The sequence below is a fragment of the Varanus komodoensis genome, unplaced genomic scaffold (assembly GCF_004798865.1).
Source record: "Varanus komodoensis strain SLA01 unplaced genomic scaffold, ASM479886v1 scaffold51, whole genome shotgun sequence".
NCBI classification, from domain to species: Eukaryota; Metazoa; Chordata; class Lepidosauria; order Squamata; family Varanidae; genus Varanus; species Varanus komodoensis.
In genome coordinates, this window is record NW_025336100.1 from 5,897,287 (window position 1) to 5,921,131 (window position 23,845).

General features: G+C 38.7%; 1 protein-coding gene across 3 annotated transcripts in view; it reads left to right on the top strand.

Annotated features, from left to right (window-relative positions):
- The window catches only part of MARCHF10 (membrane associated ring-CH-type finger 10), a 56,512-nt gene that overhangs the window by 8,293 nt on the left and 24,374 nt on the right, over positions 1 to 23,845 (top strand). For all 3 annotated transcript variants that reach the window (XM_044447377.1, XM_044447376.1, XM_044447375.1), the window contains exons 2-6: positions 4,217 to 4,322; positions 4,572 to 4,718; positions 13,727 to 13,901; positions 15,485 to 15,622; positions 17,987 to 19,385. In XM_044447377.1, coding sequence (XP_044303312.1) covers positions 4,236 to 4,322; positions 4,572 to 4,718; positions 13,727 to 13,901; positions 15,485 to 15,622; positions 17,987 to 19,385 — 1,946 coding nt within the window. In that variant the 5' untranslated portion in view covers positions 4,217 to 4,235. The remainder of the gene's footprint in view (positions 1 to 4,216; positions 4,323 to 4,571; positions 4,719 to 13,726; positions 13,902 to 15,484; positions 15,623 to 17,986; positions 19,386 to 23,845) is intronic.

The following is a 23,845-nucleotide window of genomic DNA, read 5'->3' on the forward strand; positions in this document are numbered from 1 at the left end:
GGTGAGTGGGATGCAGCCACCCCACAGATTAGCAGGAAATCTCTGGTGGACCAGCACCAGTCCATGGATAAGTGGTTCAAAAGCACTGGATTAAAGCATGTATTTACCATAAATAGATTGTTGGCTTCACAGAATTCTTGTGAGCTGTTCTACTTTGTTTCTGAATTTTGTTAGCTCTTTTATATTATGCAAGTTTGTCCAAAATCCAAGTGTTCAAATACAATTATATCAATTAGATTAGAGGATATTTTAGGGATTCTCAAAAAGATAAAATCATTTGTTTGACTACAATACATTTTTAGTCCTGTGCTCTTTTATCAATATTTGCCATTGATTTGGAGAAGGTTTAGCACCATCTACAGCCAGCTCTTCTATCTTTGTTCTCACTGGGATGTTTACCTGGCACTTGATCCCCAGCTCCTCTGAAAGGATGAGTTACCATCAGCTGAAATAGCAAAGCCCATGTGTTCCATATATGAACTTCTTGCAGCCTGAGTATAATTATTCTCAGTTAATTTACTCAAGGTTTTGTAAGAGAAATCATGTAATCCCAAGAACTGTTTGACTTTCATAAGGGAGTTTTCCTAGATCCCTGAGGGAGTGCAACACCTCCCCCTTTTTCTTGAATCAGGCAAAGCAAGTTATATCTCTTGGAGGAGTGCTTCACTTAGGTTTGTTTGCTGTATGCACTTTCTCAAGTTCATCAATTTATAATTCCAACATTGGGATTAATCTCTTAAACAAGTAGCATTAAGATCGGATACACTGTCCCATTCAGCACACTCTTTGTTCACTCATCTCATTCTGTTTTTGGCTTCTGCTAGCATTGCTTTAATTTCTCATTTCTCCCTTTGTTGCTTTTTTTAGTTTTTATACTGTAAAAGACTTAAATCCATAGTGTCTGAAGCAGTTTCTGCTGCGCCTTCTAATTTAGAATCACTGCATCAATCTTGTTCTCTAAAGTAAACATCAACTCCTTCCATTATCTATCAGGACAGTTGTAAGTTGATTTGTGAATTGTCAATTTAAGTTTCAACAGTAATTTCCAACTCACCAGCATCCATGATGAATTCTTCATCACCTTTCCCTCCTCTTAATGCCCCTAGCTTAAAATAGGCAGTTGCAGGTTTAGCTTAAGGAAGGTGGGTGGTTATAGCCTCCAATAAAAATCAAATAAAAACAAATAAAAGTCCTAGGGCAGAAGTCTTGCCTTAAATCAAATAGTCTCTCACCAAAGCTCACTTTACCTTGCAGCCATCTTCTCAGTTCCTAGGCCACGGCCTAGAAAGTGCTTTAGGAGAAAGAGTGGCTTAGTGGGATGGGGGCTCAGGCAATTTGGGATCTAGTCCTCACTCAGTCATGGAGCCAACTGGCCAGTCACAGACTCGCAGCCCAACCTGTCTCACAGGATTGTTGTTGTGGGGAGAAGGCTGAGAGCAGGAGGAGAAGAGTGATGTAAGCTGCTTTGTGATCTTTAAAAAAAAGCAGGATATAAATCAAATAAGGAATGTAAGACAGCTAAATGTAAGTTATATTGTACAACTTGGTTTAATCATGAAATAATAATAGTTCAGAAAGCAAACTCAACAAATTTGTATTCATTGTCTGAATAAACTATATATTTAAAATTTATTTTATATCAGTTTGTTCATTAAAATGATCAAACTGAGTTCTATGTACCATATTTTAGGATCCTAATGTATGATAAGGTGGAACTGCAGCAAGTATTCCCTGAATCTTCTGAATCATCCTGAAAACAAGGATGAACAGGAACACTGGGTGCAGTGGAAGATTGCTATGCAGCATCTTTTCCTGCATTTAAGGGATTAAGTGAAATTCCTAAACCTGTTCCTGTTTGTGGGCTGGGATTTGGGGAAATGTAACCTAAAGGAAAATCTGTTGACGTGGGAAGGCTCACTTAGGAATGCTGTTGATAAATTAAAATTATAATTTAGGAAACTTTTTACAATCTCTATTTGAAGAATGACATCTTATAAATTAAAACAAATATTCACTCTTGTAAATAAACTTCAATCCCATACCCCTGTCATGGGAGCCAGACATTGGAGCAAGAACTAGACTATTTTTAGTAAAGTTTATTCTAGTGGCAAAAGTTAAAAAGTAGTGTTTCCTAGTAGTGAGGTCTGATTCAAAATGTTTTTAAAAATGGTGGTAGGGAATTCTGTGGACCCAAGCCTTACAGTTAATGAAAAAATTAAGCATAGCTAAGATATTTCAATGTATTTTATCATGTTGTAAGCCGCCCCGAGGTTTCGGCAAGGGGCGGCATAGAAATGTTATAATAATAATAACAACAACAACAACAACAACAACAACACTCATGCTCTTCCATCGCATCTCTTGACAATGGCAGGATAACCTACAGTGTTTTTTTCACTTCCAGATTTTAGTTCATAACTACATTAATTAAGTGCTACAGCATTTAATCATAACAAGCCCCCAAAAGGCAATACTCTATAAAATAACACCCAGATTATGAAGAATGCACATGTTCTGTATATGTTTATTGTATTCGCATGTTGGGCAACTGAGTATGGCTTGGAGTATCCCAAAACATCTATATGTAAAAGATACACAGGGTCAATAATTTTAATAGAGAATAGAAAAATAATTATTTTGGAAATCTTACAGATTCTCAAAAAAATTCTCCTATGGCTTCATTATTTCCAGATATTTTATAATTCTAGCATGTCTGTTGTGCTCTAAAGAAAGACTAAAGATTGTTATCATTCTGTTAAGTCTTTAAGATAACATTTGTGGTGTTACCAAGTCCAAAAACAGTCTTATGTAGCCTCAGGGTTCTATCCAAAACTGCCTCTGGGCTTTGGTAGTTTCTCTTGAGCTAGCAGGACCCACTTTTTGCAACAGAAACATTGCTTCTGAGAGTAATCCAACAAATAAATAGAAACTTTCATTTCTGGATCCTTTTTGCAAGTGCAGTTTACTTGCTTCCATGCAGAAACAGGCATTTCATTCATTCCTGAGTGCTACTTGATTTACTAGCCTCATGTTGCTCTAGCAGTTGGTCCCACTAGCATGCAGACAGCATTGGATACTGATGTCAGAACCTTTGATAATCTGCATAAATTAAGAGCTCAATTCTTAAAATCCCTTTGGAACTGCAGATTTTAGTTGCCACAAGTCTACACCATGCAGTGAGCTTTGTTGCTTGAGGGAGACTTCAAGGGAAACAATCCCAGGTGTCTCAACTGTCCTCTTTCTGTTCAGTTTTATTTCCATATGGCGTTCTTTTTCTCAACTTTAACGCATCATGCATTTGCTGTAGGGATAAATTTTGATTAGCTGTACAGTGATGTTTCTATAATTTATTTATGCCATAAATATTTTTGATAAATGGAAAATATTTCTCATTGTAGGAATTCAGGTTTGTCCTTTTTTGAATCAATTTTATTTTCTCTATTCAAAGAGACACAATATGGATTCAAATTAATAATCAACTTTCTATTTGTTAGAGTTCTCTTGTAGGGAACTTGAGAGGTACTTGTGAAATGTAAATTAGCTACCAATAATCAAGTAAATCCTATATCTTGATGGTTGTTCAAGTCTTGTAAAGTTAGACATACAATTCTATTAAGCAAACTTCTGGGGCTTGACTGTTATCTGATTAAGGATCAGGATATTATGAGTTTCTGGAAACCATTGTATACTAGACTCTCAAGCATGATCTTCCTAACATGATGATTAATTGATGCAAGAAGAAGGACGTTCCTGGTATTTGCCCTGGGAACTACCTTTTGTGTAATTTCTGCTGAATCTTTAGGTACAATTTGTGGATTTATAGGTTAGGGCTGAATTTTGGAACAGTCCAGTACATCTTGTAACAAATCAGGCTAACACTTTGGAATAAGTAATGCACATGTTTTCTTTGTTCTTTCTTACTATATATGAAAGGCTGCTAGCTCATTTCTTTTAAACCAGTTTTTATTTCCTCCACTTCTCTGAAAATATCACTAGACATCCTATCAAGATGCGCTATATTTCTGATTATCCTTCCTTTCTGTTTTAAAAAGGACTCTGGTGGCAGGCTTCCAAAGGGTTTGGATAAAATTGCCTTACTGGCTTTGGAGTTATCTTTGGTAGCCCATCATGTTCTGATGTTGAACCTGAAGAAAGAAAGAGAATTTCCCTGGATTTGCACTCATTTTATGACTGTTTTATATATGCATGTACACAGATTTTCCTGAAGTGTTGCCATGTATGAAGCGAAAGAAAGACAGAAGTTTATTAATAATGCTCAGTACCTGAGAGAAATGCAACACAAGATGGATTCAGATTATCAGGTAGGAAGATTAATTCACTGTGTTGATTTTCCCAAGAAGAACATGAACACAAAGTGGTGAGGGTGGGATCTGAGGTCAGCTTCTTGTTTGTTTGTTTGTTTGTTATAGGCTTTAATATCCCATCCTTCACTGAAAGTCTCAGGACGACAATACAGTAAAGGCACAGCATCGAACTTTTTTGGGCATCTTTGTTTGAATTCAATCCTCCATAACACCTTAATTCAGATGGATGCATGCTTTGTTTCTTAGGCTTGCCTGAGAAAGCAAGAGCAGACTAAAGAGCAGTCTGAGAAAAAGCACTCCAGGCAAGATTTGAGGAAGACAAGTGTATCATCTATCTCTGCTGTGCATACTTATGAAAGACCATGGATTTCACAACTTCCTATTAATAGACAGGTACCTATTTGTTAACTTCAGAGCTTCGATTCAAGTAGAATAGGGGAGTATCCTGATAATGACCAGATTGAGCTCCTATATTCAAATCTCTTTGTTTAAAAACCCTGTATGTATTATCCTTTCCCCTTGGATTCAAATGCCAAATTGAAAATCTTGGAGTAATTTTGTTAATTTTTGGAGCCAGGGTTATTCATATAAAATTGCCTTCTATTCCTCTAGGCAGATAATTGGAAGCCTATTTTCCAACATCAGACTGACTCTGCATCAGTAATTTACCATTCTGACATACAATGAACTGAAAATCATTGCTATGCCAAATTCTTCTCTAGTTATATAGAACGAAGTAGATTTTGAAACTCCTTAAATCATACACAGAAGATGGTTTTGGACTCTTTCAGCACAGGTCAAATCAGCAAAGTCTCAGATTTCCACACCAAAAATTAACTGTGAAATCACCTTTGCCTTGGATATGTTTAGAAATGGGTGTAATGTACCAGGAAAAGTGAAATTCAGCAATTTTTTTATAGATTCTATACAAGCAGTTGCTTTTAATTAACTTTTCTGTTTTGGTAGTGTCCAAGATGCTGTGGCTGTGAATGTTATGCCAAGGTAGCACTAAGAGTTTACTTCAGCTCTTTTGCATTTATAAACTGTTTATGTATTTGTTTCTTTTTGCCAAAAACCATGACTTTGGATTTAGTGTGATTAAGGACCAAATTATTTTCTGTACAATATAAACTAAACCATCTTACCAATTTTCTTAAACCAACTTGAGTTATTTACAGTAAAATCATATCAACAGTATATTTACAGATCTGTTTAAAATGTTGGGCATATGTTAGCTCTGGATATACAGAAATTCAACTATATCATTTATATAAAAATATAAATGATAGAAAGGGGGATAATATGCATTCCCAAACTATGAACCCTGTCCCTAAGGGGGAGTGCAACTCCATCTAGGACAGGGAAATGCCCCTCCATCCTGTTGGGCAGACCCCATACTAAAAGCACCTCCATTTTTTCTGGATTGAGTTTCAGTTTATTGACTCTCATCCAGTCCATAATTGAGTCTAGGCATCAATCTAAGACAAAAACAGCCTCACCTGTATCAGACGAAAATGAGAGGTAGAGCTAGGTATTGTCAGCATATTGCTGACACCTCAGCCCAAACCTCCTGATGGTCTCTCCTGGTGGTTTCATGTATATGTTAAAAAGCATGGGGGGCAGCACAGATCCCTGCAGAACCTCATGGTGCAAAGGGCATGGGGGCAGAGCTGCTGTCCCCCAGCACCACCCTCTGGACATGGTTAGCCAAGTAAGAATGGAACCACTACAAAACAGTGCTTCTTACTCCCATTCCAGCCAACTTGTCCAGAAGGACACCATGGTTGATAGTGTCAAAAACCACTGAAAGGAAGCAGAATCAACAGGGTTGCACTCCCCCTTTCTGTCTTCCTGCAAAGGTCATCTAAGAGGGTGACTAAGACCATCTCTATCCCAAACCCAGGCCTGAAACCCGATTGAAATGCATCTATAAAATCCATTTCATCCAAGAGCACCTGAAGCTGCCCAGCCACCACCTGCTGTAACACCTTGCCCAAAATGAATTAAGAACAGAAGTCTCTGATCAATGTTTGAATTCAACATTTTTTCTCAGAAACATCTATTTATGGAGACAAAAGCTGTACTAAAGTCTATAAAAACTACAAAAAGCTGTCCATTTTTGTTTGTATTTAGTTATAAGATGGTGTAGGATGAAGCAATAGTCTTATGGTAGTTCTCCCTTTCCTAAATCTTGTCTGTACTTCAGCTACCAAGATGTGTTCATCTGCCTAGCCTTCCACTTTTTGCAAGAGATACTTAGCATATACTTTGGCTCACTATCAATCAGACTGATTGGACTATAGTTCTTAGAGTCCTTTCTGTTTCCTTTCTAAAATATCGGAACTATTGTACTGAGATTCCAGTCTTTTAAAAATATTTTATTAAACTAACAAAAACAATACAGTTAGTGTAATAACAATGAACACAATTAAACAGTACAATTGTGCCAGTGCTACTTTCACCAGGACCAACAAGTCAAGTCAATTAATGTAAGATCATTTATTCATTCAGGTATTCCCTTCCTGAACTGCATTAACTCTTGTGATTCACAACCCTTGCTTTTTATAAAAACATTCAATTAAAGGTCTCCAAATATTTTCAAAATTATTTTTACTTAGCAAACCTTTTTCCATTTAATAGCACAAGTTAACTTATCATTAATAGCTATATTCCAGATTTCTTTATATCCATCAACTATTTCATATTCACCTTTTATTTTCCAATTCTTAATCTTACTGCTGTTAAAAGTTTATCATCAGTTCTTTAGCATTGTGCCCATCTGTTCTTTAAATAATGACAATAATGCTAGTCTAGGGTCAGCTTCAATATTCAACATTTTACTAATTTCTTTGCAAATCATTTCCCAAAAGTCATTTATTTATTTACACTTCCACCACTATGAATATGTACCCACTTCCTGGTTTCATCTCCAGCAATCCTTGGAGTATTAATTATTCATATAATTCAATTTAACTAGAGTTAAGTACCATTTCCAAGCCAGTTAAAAATTCTCTTAATTTCTTATTGACATAAATTTTAAAATTCTCTCTATCGCATATATTATTTTATTCTTTAATATAACTGTTTCTTTTAAAATGTATTTTCCAAGACTCTTTAAGAGGATCGTTTCAATCCTCCCCTTCTAGTAATATATTGTAAATGTTACTTATCATTCCTCTCATTCACATATTATCTTTTTTCTTTCTGTAAAATTATATCTTCAAATTTAGTATATTCTCTGCATTTACCATTTTTCATCAACCAATCTTCAGTCCAATAATCTAACTGAACTATATTATACCAATTTAATACTTTACCCTGTCCCAGTATTGCTTGTATCATTTCTTTACTCTTCATTTTCTCTAACCAGTCTTTCAACCTAGTAACATGTTTACTCTTCAGTACTTCCCTCCAATGGCTTCTCAGATTCTCTAGGAATCTTTCTAATTCTGTAATTGGATATAATAGCAAAATTGATGGGACAAATATATCCCTATATTTATTCTGCATTCTGACCATATTCTTTAAAAAAGTGTTTTCTATCTTTTTGATTATGTTTTTATTAGCTTGTTGGAGAAAAATATTTAATAAGGAACCCTCTACATCTTACACCCTAAACCCCCTTATTAATTCTTGTTTTTTATCACCAATACAAAATGTATTAATCATGTTTTGCAATTCTTTCAGATCTTTCTCTGATAACAGCAACAAGCAAGAAATTAATCTTAGGTAAAATCTTCATTTCAAATGTCACTATTCTACCAAACCATAATAAACCAATCTTTCTAAATTCATTCATTTTCTCTTTCATTTCATATTTTAACTTATCAAAATTATTCTCTTTTAAAATTGCATTTTTTGTAATATTTACACCTTGATATTTAATAATTTTACATATCTTAACTTCTAACTTGCTCTTAATCTGATCCATAACTTTAACTGGATCCTTTATTGTTAATAATGTATCATCTGCAAATAAACTAATCTTAATTTTATTCTCAAATCCTATAACTTTTATTTAGTTATCATTCCTAATATTATTTGCTAGCAGTTCTATAATTAAAGCAAACAATACCAGAGAGAGAGGGCAACCCTGTCTAGTACCTCAGCCTAGGGATCTGTGATGTGTTATACCATCATTTACTATCACTGTTGCAGAGTTTCTTGAGTATAATTGATTTATTATATTTCTAAATCTTGGATCAAATCCCATTAATTCTATTAATATCTTTATTGTTGGTCATTCCACACAGTCAAAAGCCTTGAAAATATCTAATGCTACTACACAAGCTTTTACATTTTTGCTGTATTCGATTATATTTAATACTCTTCTAGTAAATCTGCCATCTGCCTGCTTATTGTAAAACTGCTTTGATCCACATTACCAATGAAACTACTCATCTTCTTTGCAAATATTGCTGTAAAATTTTCACATCTTGGTTAATCAAGGATATAGGTCTGTAGGTTCCAGGATCAGTCAAATCTTTGTTGGGTTTTGGAATTAAAACTATTGAAGAGTATTTCCAAGATACTGGCATCTCACCTCTTTCCAATATATTATTGAATAAAGATTTTTATTTTGGAATCAACCTCATCTTAAAAGTTTTATAATACTCTGGACCTAAATAATCTATTCTAGGAGTTTTCTCTACTTTTAACTTGTCAATGATATCTTCTATCTCCTCTTCTCTAACTAATTGTTCTATCAGCTCCCTATCCATTTGCTGTAGTTTTTTCCCAACATTCTTCTCTATGTATGATCTAATTTTATCCAATGACAACTTACCGCTTGGATCTTCCATTCCTTAAATCACTGAAAACTGTAAAGAACACCACTTCCTAAGCAGAAATCTAAACAAAAGGAAAGATTGGCTTTCCTGAGGTAGGCTTTCCTTGTTGGGACCACATAGTTTATACTCTTTGTATAAAGAGTTATGAAGAGGATGAATATAATACATGATCTCCTGAATCTCTTGCAGAAACATATATTTCTTATTTTTTTTATTCAGGAGAACTAGGATTTTAATTGAAATCTATTCACCCAGGAAACAGAGGTGAAAGAGGAGGGGCTGTAGCAATACCTGATGCATCTACTGCTGTTCTTAAATGCATGTACTCTTTTGTGTGTGAACTGTTTCACAGCAGCCAAAAAGTTCTGGGCAGTTTGTTTCACATGGGCCTTATGAATAAAGGGAAAATTTCAAAATAGACCTACAGAGTTCAGCTTCCTGTACAAGAGAACAGGGAACATCTGCCATGTTTTTGTAATGATCTGATTTCATACAGTTTGAAGATGTATAATAATACATATGCACAAGGAGAGCCAGTATGGTGTGTTGATTAGAGTGTTGGACTGGGAGACTCAAGAGACCTTGATTTTAGTCCCCGCTCAGACATGAAGCTCACTCTTGGGCCAACCTACTTCACAGGGTTGTGGTTGTGAGGATAAAATGTAAGCCTCCTTGGATTCCACTCGGTAATCCTTGCTACTGCTGGCCAAATGTTCACTGCAGACTTCCTCTGTAACTCCCAACAGGGGGCGGGCCTAGTATTTACCTGGTCACTACACTTTCTCTACTACAAGAGCATCTAGATGGCATTACTCTTTTGATACCTTACTCACAAGCACCTGTTGAGCATCTTAGCTGCTGACCATTGCTCATTGCTGTCCTTTTTTCTTGGCACTCCATTGGCAGCCCTTCAACAGGTGTTGGGACAAGGACATTTCCCATTCCTAATGCTGCCACTGCTACCGTGAAGAGGGCCAGCTTGGTAGTGCTAGTCCCCTTGAGTCCCCCAGAGCAATTTACTCAGCACCTACCATAACCTCATTTTTGGCACCAGGCAAAGATCTTCATGTTTTCCCAAACTTTGCCATTTTTAATTGACTTGCATGCATGCATGTTTTAACTTTTTCTTGCTGCTTTTACACTGCTCTTTGATATTACACTGTTTTAATATTTTGGTTTTCGTGTTTAAGCTACCCTTAGAACTGGTTCAAGAGAGGTATATAAATCCCCCAGAATACTAAATAAACCTACACAGACAAGTGAAGCCTACAACCAAGACTAGCAGCAGTGATCAATTTGGTTCCAGCTTTTCCTCTGCAGGTTTCCCAACTTTCTTGTTCTAGCTGAGCTCCTATATCCTTGAGAGACATTTATGTAACAGATGATGCCATGCCCAGCTGTGCAGCTATTGCAAATTAAGGAACAGGAGCCCTGTGGGGGCAAGAAGGATAGCACCTCTATTCATCTGTCTTGCTTCACCAACACATTCATTCTCTGAAGCATTCATTTTATCACAGTTGTTTTTTCTTGATTAGTGAGGGCTGATCAATAGAGATCTCTATTAACACCTCCAGAAAGCAGTGATTGGAAATGCTGAATAACTACCACATGACTCTCTATATAATACACTCCACTCTGAAAAGCTTCTCCTGGCTACAGAAATTGTTATAAACACCTGCTGGAAAGGGTAAACGGTACATGTCCAGACAAAGGGCTTTAAAATAAGAAATAAAAATAATAAATAATATTAAAATAATAAAAATAATAAATAAATGGCTTAAAAATAGAGGCCTATATTGAGTTAGGCTGACATTGCAATACAGAGTAATGTTAAAGTTCTCAACAAGTCACATGTATCAAGTTCCCTTGGCATTTCACTGATGTATTCCAAATCCTGCTCTTCATGTTCACATTCAGAGTTTGAGCTCTCTAGAAATGCTGTATTTTGAGAGAACTGAGCCCATTCCCTAAAGAAACATCAGAGTGATAGTGGTGCCAAGCAGTTAAAGTTAAAATGAAAGATCGGAATGTAAGTCAAAGTTGGTCCAGCTCTGCTACATGGATGCCATGAAGCTGTTTTTTTTAGTCTAACAGCTGATTTGCATGTAATTACAAACCTCTGCTGAAGCTTAGCTCACCACTATGTGGAAACCCAGACCAGACCTCTGGGTTGTTAATCATGAACATCCCACAAAGAGAGCCCATGATTTGTGACTTGTTTGTGAATTTTGGGTTGCTTAAACCATGTGCAGAATCTTGGATCTTTCATGGGTTTTGCAAGGCAACAGAGACAGAACCCTAAATCCCCCAGCTTCTTGACATACCAACATCATAATTCTCCAAAGACAATTGGAATAGAAGGAGGAAGTAGACAAAGGATGAAGTAACTGACAGTGTGATCATCTGCTTAAACAAACACTGGTTAGGACAACAAACCATAGTTCAAGTGATTCATGAAGTGGTGTTATGGTAGAAAGCATATATGAAAAATGGGAGCAAGGAGAGCTAGAAGATGTAGTTTGATTTTTGCCTGGAGGATTTCTGGATTAACTTCTGGATGTTGAGAAATTAGGTATGTACTAGTGTAAATCTAGCACCACTTGCCTCTCTACTTCTTTATATGTTCCTGTAATATTATTATTACTACATTATATCCCACCTTTATTTCCTCTTGTGGCACAGACATTGAGCTAACTAGCCTGTAATTTCCTGGATCCTCATGGATCCCTTTCCAAAAAAATAGCATTATCTTTACCATTCTCCAGGCTTCTGGTACAGAGGCTGATCCTGAGAGACAATGTGGTGTGGTGGTTAGAGTGCTGGACTGGGGACCTGGGAGAACTGAGCTCTTGTCCCCTCTCAGGAAGACCACTTGAATTTTTGCACTTGATGCAACCTTTCCCACTGTACATACAATATACATATTATCTGTGCTTCTTTTACTGTGGTTTTGTGGAATCTCCAACCATTTGGAAGAAGTTTTAGCTTTTTCTTGTCTCCTCTGTTCAACTTCCCTTTTTACTAGTTCCTTCATTTTAGAGAAGCTTCCTCTTTTTAAGTCAAATGTGGCAATGTTGGACCTCTTGGAACCAATCTTGAGGAATGTATAAAATAAAGGATTTGTTTGTTCCATACTTTTATCACATCAGTTGTTTCGATGCTATAGAATAGGTATCAGTTTCCCAGTAAAATGGAAATGTAAAAATTTATTCTTTAAAAAATAATTTTATTTTATCCTCCTCTTCCTGGAGATGCTAAAGACTCTAACACCTTGATACAAAGCACATGCTCTATATCATGGGTCCTCAAATTACGGCCCACGGGCCGAATCCAGCCTGCCATGCCCATTTATCCAGCCCGCCTCAGAGGTTTTGAACTCCCCACACCCACCACCGCCTGCCTCGCGGCAGCACCCAAAACCTCAGAGAACTCCAAATGAGCAAGCCACCGTCTCACTGCGCGCACGCCCACCGCCACCTCATGCACACCCACTGCCACCTGGCCATGTGCACGCGAACACCCCCGACTCACCAGTCCACATCCGCCACCACCACCTTTTAATTGGCACCCTGTTGAAAAAGTTTGAGGATCCCTGCTCTATATCATACGTAGGAAATTATCCCTAAGTTAGTTAAATTGAACTTCAGAATTACACTTAAGTGAGCCAGCTTGGCCAACAAGTGAGCTTTGGCTATGGGTGGTATAGAAATGAATTATTACTATTATTACTACTGCTGCTGCTACTATGGTTCCTCTTCCCAGTTCCCCCAGTGTAGTCATTGGGAATCTGCCAGAAGTTTACATAGTTTATATACTTATTCTGTTGCTTTTCTCCTTGTACTGAAAAAAGAGATTAATGACCAAGCCAGAAAATCCTGCAGTTATTTAAACTGTAGCTCTAACTGATCTCCAGGGTCAGGGAACCTCCCACTTTCCCTGTCTTTGTACATGTACCCTCTACAGTGAGCAAAATGAAGAAGAGCTGTGCTGAAGAACAAGCAAGCCTTGAGAACTATCAAAGGGAGGGTAATCCTGATATGAAAGTCTTAGAATATATAGTGTAGTCACAAGGAGGAGGATGCCTTTTAAGATGGCAGAATGGGATGAGTTAAATAAATCAGTCTACTGGTGGTCCATATCACATCTGCATGTGTTCATCCATACATATGTTCTATCCTGCTTGTCCTGGTCCTGCCTCCAAAAATAAAATAAAATATCCACATGAAAAGTAACGTTTAAGTACAGTGTGTTCTGTCACAATACACACTTTGATGCATTGCATTGAATCATTCAGGTGATATGGACTTTAACCCGCAAGGTTACTTCATAATGAAATTTACAAAAAGCAGTCTTAATGTGGAATAGTTTCTCCTCATTTCCTCACCACCAAGTAACCACAATCAGCTTCTGTGCGTCCAGGAATAAAGAAACCTCTCTCTGTGAAGTGTATGTATTTATTTCTGTACCTGCCCAATAGGTGAAGCTCTGTTGGTGGTGTACAATAAATATAATAAATTATAAAATACAAATAACAGTAAAACCCCCTCATAAAGGCTTTGTGCCAGTAGAAGATTCTGCTACTGATATTGAACTATCATTTCGCCTTACTAGACCTCTTCTGATGAAGCTTCTGGTTGTGAACTGAAATCTACTGTAAAGTGTGTTGGGAACAAAACAGAAGCTAAATTTCCTGCCATTAACAAAGCATCTGTTAAGCAAAAGCAAAAACCAGCATTCGGCAGGAAATCAGAAAAAAATGGATTTTGCCCCAAAAAAGATACTCCAGGTGAGTATAGGAGAATTAATTATTATCAATTATTCAGTAATTCACAAGGTTGAAACTAGTAATTTTTGCATGTTCGGGGGTCCTAATGGATCCTGCAATTTCAGGTAACAGTTCCTAGGTGAGACTGGAATTCAAAAAGAGCCAGAAGATCCATCATGGCAGACAAACTTGGTTGACCAAGGGAAGTGGTCACAATCATAGTGCAGTAGTAGGGCTGGAGTAGGCATAACAGCAAGCAGAAAGGAAGCTAAAGCAAAAAATCTTAGCTCCAAACTGTTGTAAGCTGTGTAACATCACCCCAGCAATGTATGTTGTACTGATGGGGGGAGGGGGGACCTCTTTCAGCCCATTAGCCAAATTCACAGAGATTTTGGGGACCACATTACCATGATGGGCAGAATCAAAGACAAAGGTAGTGGAGGTGAAGGTGAAAAGAGTGGGTCCCAAAACAACAGCATATGAGTGTGGACCAAGAGTCTAATGAATGTTTTCCTGATCTATTGTGAATTTCTGCCCTAAACTGGTTAGCCAAAACTTTGCATAAAACAGTCCTGAAGCCAGTGCAACTGTTCCAATAAGAGTATTGTTTACTGTTCATAACAGTCACATCCAACTAGCTGTACTCTGGGTCAGAATAGAGTTTCCAAACACTTCTCAAAAACATTCCTTGATAGACTGCTTTGCAGTATTCCAATCTAGATGAAATTAGGCTGTGTGTTATCGTAACTAGATCTCAGCTTTCCATGTAACAAATGCAGTGCCTCAGTAACCTAAATTAGGGTAAAATCACTAGTGGCCTCATTGACTACTTGAATATCCAGGAACAAAAACAGGAGACCACTCTGTATGATCAAACAACTATGATAGATAATTTGATCATGTCTATGTTGGCTGTGTGTATCTGGCACCATTAGTCTAATTGCCACCCTTGTGTTGTTTGAATCTTGGCATTATGACTTGTTGGGGGTGACATAATTCTCAAATTACCCAGCAGTAAGCTATGGGTTATTTGAGTGTTGTTTCCCCTTCCAACAAGCCATGCTGCCCAGGTTTAGATGACATAGTCATGGCCAAGATGACATGGATTAATGGCACCCAATTTGTTTAGATTGTGCAAATCTGGTCAAATACAGCATTTTCAAGGGCAATGGAATGGCAGGTTGATTTTCTAGCCCTGGATCTCCATTTTTTTTCCTAACCAAGAATGCCTCTATCTTACCTGAATTAAGATGCATGTTACCAAAAATGAAACAAAGCAATTTTAGAAATATAGATTTATTCTGGAATATTTGTGAGCGATACAAAATTCTTTTTTGTATCTTGGTCAAATTCTTCCAGCATAGTTCTTTGCTTTCCATTTTATACCTATGCTAGGGGAAGACTCATTTCTAGAATTAAAAAATAATTATTTTAGCAATGCTTACAAATTCTAAGTTAGGGTAATGCATTAACTTTTGTGTCACACAAGCTGCAAATATGTTCTACAGTCATGCAGTTACCTCACAACTTAGCCTCCACAAGCTAACATTTCCTCAAATCCATGGTTCCTAAAATCAGCTCTTCTGTAAAACAATGTTTAAAAGCTTTTCAGAAGCCAATTTTATCAAGGAGACAGCGAATGAACCAAAGAAGTTTGTTGGAAACCACAGACTCTGAAAATATGAGAAGAGGGAGAAAAACGCCAGTGCTGCATGGAATAGCAAGGAATACAAAAGGCTCTGGTGAGAACCTCTTTTTCAAATTGCATGCCTAGTTAGAGGTGACAGCCTAATTTCAGAGTTTCATCTGCAATCAGTTGTATATACAGAGTTCTTCTATGATTGGGGTTTACTTGCCCACCAGAGTAGAGAGGGACAGTGATAGGAGTCAAAACATCAGTTGCAGCCTTTCCCTCAATTAGGCAGGTCTAGTAGGTCCAATGATAAAAGGACATCTTTTGTGGACAAGGCAAGATTCCATGCATACAGTATTCACCATATTTGTATCAAGTCCATTCTTGCAGTGAGGTTTAGATTGTGCTTACCACCTTGACCACAAATTTCGAAAAGTTATCATGACACAGAAAACTAAGTCTCTGAAAATAAATTCTTCATTAGCTTGTTTATCTTTAATAGTCTTCAAAACACCTCATAATTGTTGACAAGGGATATTTCTATGCGGTCGGGCTAGTTATTGTTTACAATAACAGATTGATTTTGTTTATTTTGTTAAGTACCTTCTACATTCCCCTCACTGTTGTGTTCCTGCTGTTTCCTAGATTTCTCAAAATAATATATTGTTCCTCAGGAAAAGTGCCCCCTCCACTCCCAAAACTGAGACAGGATTCTATTATTTATTACATGCATTTATACCCTGTCCTATCGCTTCAAGTGCTCAGGATGGCTTACAAAATATATAAAAATATAATATAAAACTACTATAAAAACATTAATTATTAAAACAATATAAAACATCAGTATAAAATGCAACTGTGAAAAAAGGGGAAGAAATAAAATCCTAAAACATCTAAAACCATTAATTGTTAAAATAATGATCAAATAAAAAGGTCTTTACCTAGCACTGGAAAGAATATAGTGCTGGCACCAGGCAGACCTCTCTAGACAGCAGATTCCATAGTGTGAGCGCCACTGTGGAGAAGGCCCTCCTCTGGGTAGACACCCTCTGTACTTCCTTCAAAGAGGGTTCCCGGGGCTTATAGGGGAGGAGACGTTCCTTTAGGTTGTCTGGACCTAAACTGTTCAGGGCTTTATAGGTTAATACCAGCACCTTGAATTGGGCCCGAACTTCAATTGGGAGCCAGTGTAGCTGATAAAGGACCGGCGTTATGTAAGAATAACGACTGGTCCCCGTCAGCAACCTGGCAGCTCTATTTTATACCAATTGAAGTATCTGGACTGTTTTCAAGGGCAGCCCCACATAGAGCACATCACAATAATCCAACCAGGAAGTTACCAGGGCATGAATCACTGCTCCTCACCACGACTGTCACCTGGGTTAGGCCACTGTTAGGAAGAAAGATGGAGAAGCAGGAAAACTGCAAGTCAGAGACACAAGATAAGATACCATGCAACACAGATTACCATGCAGCATGGTGTAGAGTTCAGCCATTGAAATGAATATGGTTCAAGTTAGCTATAACTCAATAAAATAATGTAGGCAACACAAAATAAAGCACAGCAGCAAGGAGCCACGTATAATCATTGTAAATGTTTTTCCATTTTTTAATATTCTGCCAAATTCTTTTTCATATTAACAGTGCAATATTTTTTCTGTATGGTTTATTTCTTAACGTTCAAATTTATGAAGCAAGAAGGGAAGGTTAAATTATTGTTCAAGTGTATTTTGATGTAACAACTAAGCATGGCCTCTAGTGAACAAAATAGAATATGCACAGGAAACTGATGCTGTTGGGGCACATGCTAGAAGCCATTTATAGACTGTGTACATATTTTAATGTCACAGTACCCTTATTAAATAAAAGATGGGCAACTTAATCTTATAATCTCTGGACAGCAATAGAATTATTCAGAGATATAGCTATGAGGTCAGAAAAGTACATCACCGTTTTTTCTGGCAAGGGATACTCCTGTGTTCTCAACTTAGCAACAAGTTAAACATTGGTGTGGTTTGCATACCCTGCAGTAATATGAGTATCCAGCCTATTAAAAAACAGGCATTTTTCAGTGATTTATGCAGTATTATATAGAGAATCCATTGGCCATAATACATATTAACTTTTTCTGTCCCATCATGGCCTTCGGTCCGTGATTTACAGGAACTTAAAGTCTCTCTGAAGCATGACTGGCATTGCAGCAAATGAAGTGTCTATGTCTCTGTGTTGTAAACATTTATGTTGCGGGGTAAATATTTTTCCTGCACAACACCCAGTCTAGTTTTAGTAATTGGCTTTTCCACGTTGGTGTATGAAGGTGTGATTATGTATGTAGATTGGTTGTGGATCCAGGAAATATATTGTTCATTGATGCTTCCTCCATCAGTGCACTGAATCATTAATACCAAATAAATGTTTTAAACATTGGCAGTAGGAAAATACATTCTGAAAGCAGTTTTTGTTCTCAATACAGACCCACAAGATGTCACAGGACAAAGAAGTGGTCCTGCTGTCAAGAATAAGAAGAAATATCAAGAAAGAAAGAACCTTGTCCAATCCTCTAAATTAAGCATAGATAGAAAAATCCTCAACAATGAAATAACAAAAGGCAATGTTCTAACCTCAGCTGAACAGTCCCCAACTAATCCAGTGAATCCTGCAGTTCAGGATGCTAATGGCCCTTCTGTATCAAGTGAGTTGAACAGTTCAAACCTTCCACCCATTAAGAATACTCTTACAAGGCCCAAAAATGATGATTTGTGTACATTGTTGTATTCAAATTTGGATAGTTCCACTGGAGAAAATGAAGATGTCAAAGATGTTAACTGCTTTGATGAAGAGCTTTCTGTTGATCCCAGTAAGCCGCCTCTTCTTGATCAAAATAACAGGATGCCTGGAATGTCTTTAGCTCAAGTGGAGCAGCAGAACTGTGAAGTGGGAATTGGGAGTGATGGAAGAAGGAATGAACCTTCCCGTAGATTGCTATGGCAGTATAATATAGCAGGGGACCCAACTGCTGAACAACCTTTCTCAGGGCAAAGAAAGCCAAGGGACCAAAGGAAGCCTTACGCTCTTGAAGAAAGCCTTTTGGAAGAGGCTCATAAAAATGAAGGTGAAAATCTGACATTTAGTGCAAGAAGCCCACATACTGAAAGCAGGCCAGGAAGTGCAACAGCTGATGAGGCTGCTCATAATTTACGTTCCACTGAAGACTGGGCAGGGAGCAAGGTCTGTGACAGAGAAAGACAGTGTTTTGAGAACAATCAAAGATGTTATGCTGGACTTGTGAGTTCAGCCAGGGCAACGGTTCAGAGGCCATCTGTGCATTCTCCATTTAATATACCAAACTCCTTAATACAACCTGCAAACAGAACTGAGGCTGCAAGCAGTGATGCAGTTGCTGCAGCTTCTGTGCAAGTCACAGAACTTAATGGAAGCCGAAGGTTCACTGCTCGCAGACAGCTATCTCCTATAAGAATCAGGGATTCTTTTTCAGCTACTCAGATTTGTCAGTCCTCATCACCCACAATCAGCACTTTTGAAGATAGCAGCTTTCTTGAGGATAGTATAAGCAATGGTCCTAGCAGCATATCTCCAAGCACCACTTCTCATGATGAAGACAACTTTCTGAATTCCCACAGCTCTTCATCTTCTACAGAGTCTTCTCACCCATCTCTTTTCCAGGCAAATTTCACAGCACACCTTCACATGACTGGTCCTCTGCCTGATCAAGTACCAATTTTCCTGACAGTATCTGATTTACGAAATCAGAATGACTTTGTGAGCAGTACAACTGCTTGCAGTTCACTAAATGCAAAAGAGATTAATAAGCCTGAGATAGACCCTGAGAAACTGAAAAAATTGCAAGAGAGGTAAGTACTAGAAGTCACCATAAATGTACTTTGCCCTATCTAAAGCCATTAGGAGGCAGTCTCAGATTTGTAGTTTTTAATGTCAAACTCTGGAAACACTACAATTTTGTATGATGCAGGGAGCTGGCATTCTCTGCTAGCAGATCTTCCAGTTCATATCTACCACTATTCATACAGGATGATCTCTGTAGGCTAGTTCTATTTAGAGGAACATTGCCTATGCTAAATTTCTTTAATAAGATCCTAACTGTACATGACATAAAAGTTCTGTAATTGGAATTCCCAACATATTTTATTGTTGTTATGTGCCATAAAGTTATCTCTGACTTGTGGTATGGTGTTCCTATGACAAATGCCCTGTAAATGAATGAAGCAAGAAATTTTGTAGTTCAACAGTGTAGTAGTTGGTGTAGGGGCATGTCATGTCCTCTTAGGGCAGCTCGTCCACCTTTGGTCCCCACTTGTCACTCATCTCTCACCTGTGGCTCCCAGTAGCTGTAGCATGTGCAGCTGCCACACCCCAGGCAACAGCTTCAACAGGCTGGCCAAACCAGGTTGAGGGTAGCCATTGGGTCAAGACCTTTGGTAAGATAGAGATTTGTCTGTCCCAAGCATGTGAAGACAGACTCCGGTGGATTGAGCTGATGAGACCTACTAGAATAGGACCAACGGTCATGAAGGTGGTTTCTGCAAGCATTGTGGTACGCTAAGAGCATGGCAAGACACGAAGACGCCCTGGTCAACCACTGCGCCCAGCCCATCGCCAACCATCTCTTGTCCTGCCACTGGAGCAAGATGGATTCTGGGAAGAGAGAGTGAGGCTGACTTTGCGCACCTCTCCCTCACTTTAATCCAATCCACGCGCAAGTCCTGACATTCTCAGCTCTAGTAAACCTCAAAGTCCTGTGCCAATGGGCAAGTAACGAAGCAGCAGGTGTGAATACACTGGGAGCTGTGGCCACGGACCTGCACACAGGCGGCTCAGGTCTAATGATCATCTTGCTGACCAAAGCAACAACTGGATTCGGCGTCTACCTGAGTGACTGAGCAGCCCTCTTTAGGACCGCACTGCTCACCTCTGTAGCAAGAGGAAAGGGCTAGAAAAGGTGCCCTAAACATTGTTTGCTTCACAGAACCCTGGCCAGCTTACCACGGCTGGAGGGGATCCCATCTCATGCGGTCGAACAACAAAACTTCAAACAAAACGCAAACGCAAGGTAACACCACTGAATATTGGCAAATGGAATGTACGCACGCTTCAAGACAACTCCTCAGCAGATCAACCAGAAAGAAGAATAGCCCTGGTCGCCAGAGAGCTCGCAAGATTTAACATCGATATTGCGGCCTTGTGTGAAACTCACCTAGTCAACGAAGGTCAACTCACAGAAACAGGAGGTGGTTACACATTCTTCTGGTGTGGACATAGCAGTGACGAACGTCGTGAATCTGGAGTTGGCTTTGCAGTTAAGAATCATCTTGTCCCCATACTTGCCAGTCTTCCCAAGAGCGTGAACGACCAACTCATGGCAATGCATCTCCCACTACTGAGAGGAAAGCAAGCCACATTATTGATGGAGGATGGGTGGTTCAGTACGGATTGGAAGTGCTCAGCCCAACGCTATTGAATCAGTGTCTTCTCAGTAATGAGAGTTGCACCATCTGAGTCTAGTAGAGGGAAGCTCCCTGAGGGCTGAGGTCCGTACAAGGATCTGAGGGCTTCGTAGAACTGTTTGGCATCATTTCTTTCAGCAAACTTCTGGATTTCATCTGCTTTGGCACTCAACCAGGAGTCCTGCATCTTGCGAAGCTTTCTCGGTACAGTCCTGCGAGCATTGTTGAAGGCATTTTTCTTAGCTGTTGACAACAGGTTGTTCTGATGCGCATGGTGAAGGCAGTGCTTTTCAGCAAGTAAGGCCTTGATCTCTGGATCAGTTTACATACCTTGGCAGCACCCTTTCCCATGCAGTGACAATTGACATTGAGGTCAACTGCAGAATCGCCAAGTCAAGCTCTGCATTCGGCAGACTGCTGACCAAAGTGTGGGACCGCTGTGGAATAAGCCTTGCTACAAAGCTTAAAGTCTACTGAGCAGTAGTGCTAACTACCCTGATGTATGCCAGTGAGACTTGGACAGTATACAGGAGGCACGCTAGGCAACTGAACCACTTCCACATGACTTGCCTTCGCAGACGTTTGAGGATCCAGTGGCAGGACAAGGTGCCAGACACAGAAGTCCTCTCCAGAGCAGGCCTGCCATCAGTTCACACCCTGCTGATGAAAGTCCAGACACGCTGGCCAGGTCATGTTGCAAGTATGCCAGACCACTGCATCCCCAAACAGCTCTTCTATGGTGAGCTGTCTCAAGGAAAGCGATCGCACAGGGGACAAAAGAAGCAAAACAAAGACATGCTGAAAGCCTCTCTCAAGTCCCTGGTTATCAACACCACCTCCTGGGAGACACTGGCACAAGATCATACACATAGATATCGCATGGCCGATATAGAAGAGACTGTGTAATTGGAAGGAGAACATGGAACATCTGCCAAAAAGACCAGAAGCAGATTGTAGTAGTGACCATGAACTCTTACTATAAAAAATAATAGTAACACTGAAAAAGATCACCGCAATAATATTGCTGAGGAACTTAAGATCCACATAAAGTACAGATTCACATTGCTGAACTCAGTTCACCATGAACCAGAAGAACTGTGGACTGAAACTAGACACATTATTAGGGAAGAATGCAAAAGCACAATTCCTGTGGTAAAAAGAAAGAAAAAGGCTAGATGGATGACAGAAGAATTAAAGCAAGAAGCAAAAGCAATCCTATGAGGAAGACCCTGCAATATTCAGAAGTGAAGTGAAAGCTATTCTGAAAGCACTTGGAAGGAGTAAAACATGCAGAATAAATTCTGTACCAGCAGAACTGTTCCAAGCTGCAAAGACTGAATTGATCCAAATCCTAAAAAGAATATGCCAACAAATATGGAAAACAAAACAATGGCTCACATTCTATATACATTGCAGTCCCTAAGAAATGAGATGTAAAAGAGTGCAGCCACCATAAGACCATCGCACTAATTTCCCATGCAAGCAAAGTGATGTTCAGGGTGTTGCAACAAAGAATACTACCCTATATGGAGTGGGAAATGCCCGCCATTCAAACTGGATTCTGAAGAAGAAGAGGTGCTCAAGATCATATTGCAAATAGATGTTGGATACTGGAGTGCATCAAAGAATTTCAGAAAAAGATAAGTCCATGCTTTATAGACTACAGCAAATCCTTTGACTGTGTGGATCACAAGAAGCTATGGATGGTCCTGGAAGAAATAAGTGTACCTCTGCACTTAATTGCCCCGTGTTATGTCAAAGAAGCTACAGTTAGGACCCAACATGGAGAAACAGAATGGTTTCCCATAGGCAAAGGTGTTAGACAAGGATGTGTTTTCTCTCCCTGTCTGCTCCATGTGAACACAGAACCTATAAAGAAAGCTAGATTAGGATCAGAGAAAGGAGTGAAAATTGGCCAAAGATACATAAATAGTTTAAGATGAGCAGATGATACTGTGTTACTAGCAGAAAGCTACAAAAGATTGAAAAGCCTCCTGAGGAGAGCAAAAAAGAAAGTGCAAGTGCAGGGATGCAGCTGAACATTAAGAAAACAAAAATCAGGATTACAGAAGAAAGTGGACAGGAAGAAAACTGATGTGTTCAAAGCATGGTGCTGGAGGAGAACTTCGAGAATACCCCGGACCAACAAAAAGACAAAATATGTGGGTCCTAGATCAAATCAAGCCAGAGGTTTCCCTGGAAGCACAAATGACAAAACTGAAACTCTTGTACTTTGGGCACATCATGAGAGGGGAAGACTCACTAGAAAAGACAATCATGTCAGGGAAGGTTGAAGACAGAAGAACTATTACTATGAGATTATCAATTCCAGAAAGGATGTCACCGCTCAAAATTTACAAGAGCTAAGCAGGGCTGTCAAGGAGGGCATTAGTCACCCTAACTTGAAGATGACTTGATGGTACAAATAACATTCCTATCAGGTTATCTTGCCATCTACATTGGAATAAGCCACAAACAGAAGGAATAGACTGTTCATCATAGAACTGTCATTAACGGAATTCATGTTTTTAAGAACATGTTGTGATAGTAGTAGGAATCTGAGGAAAGGGGTAAAGCAGGGAATCTGGATGTTTAGGACAATACAGGTAGGCATAGACAGAGGATATTCCATATATCTGCATTCCATATATCTGAAATGCAGACTGTAAACAATAAGAATAATTGGACTCTCTAATCTGCCTTTCCTTAATTGGCAGGAGTCTGACTAGCAGAAAATATCCTCACCTTTGCCAGTTCCATATGGCTGTTGAACCAAATAAATGCCTAACTAATGGAATTACTCAGCCAGTATTGAAATAGAAAGCAGAAGTAATATTTTTTTTCTTGGT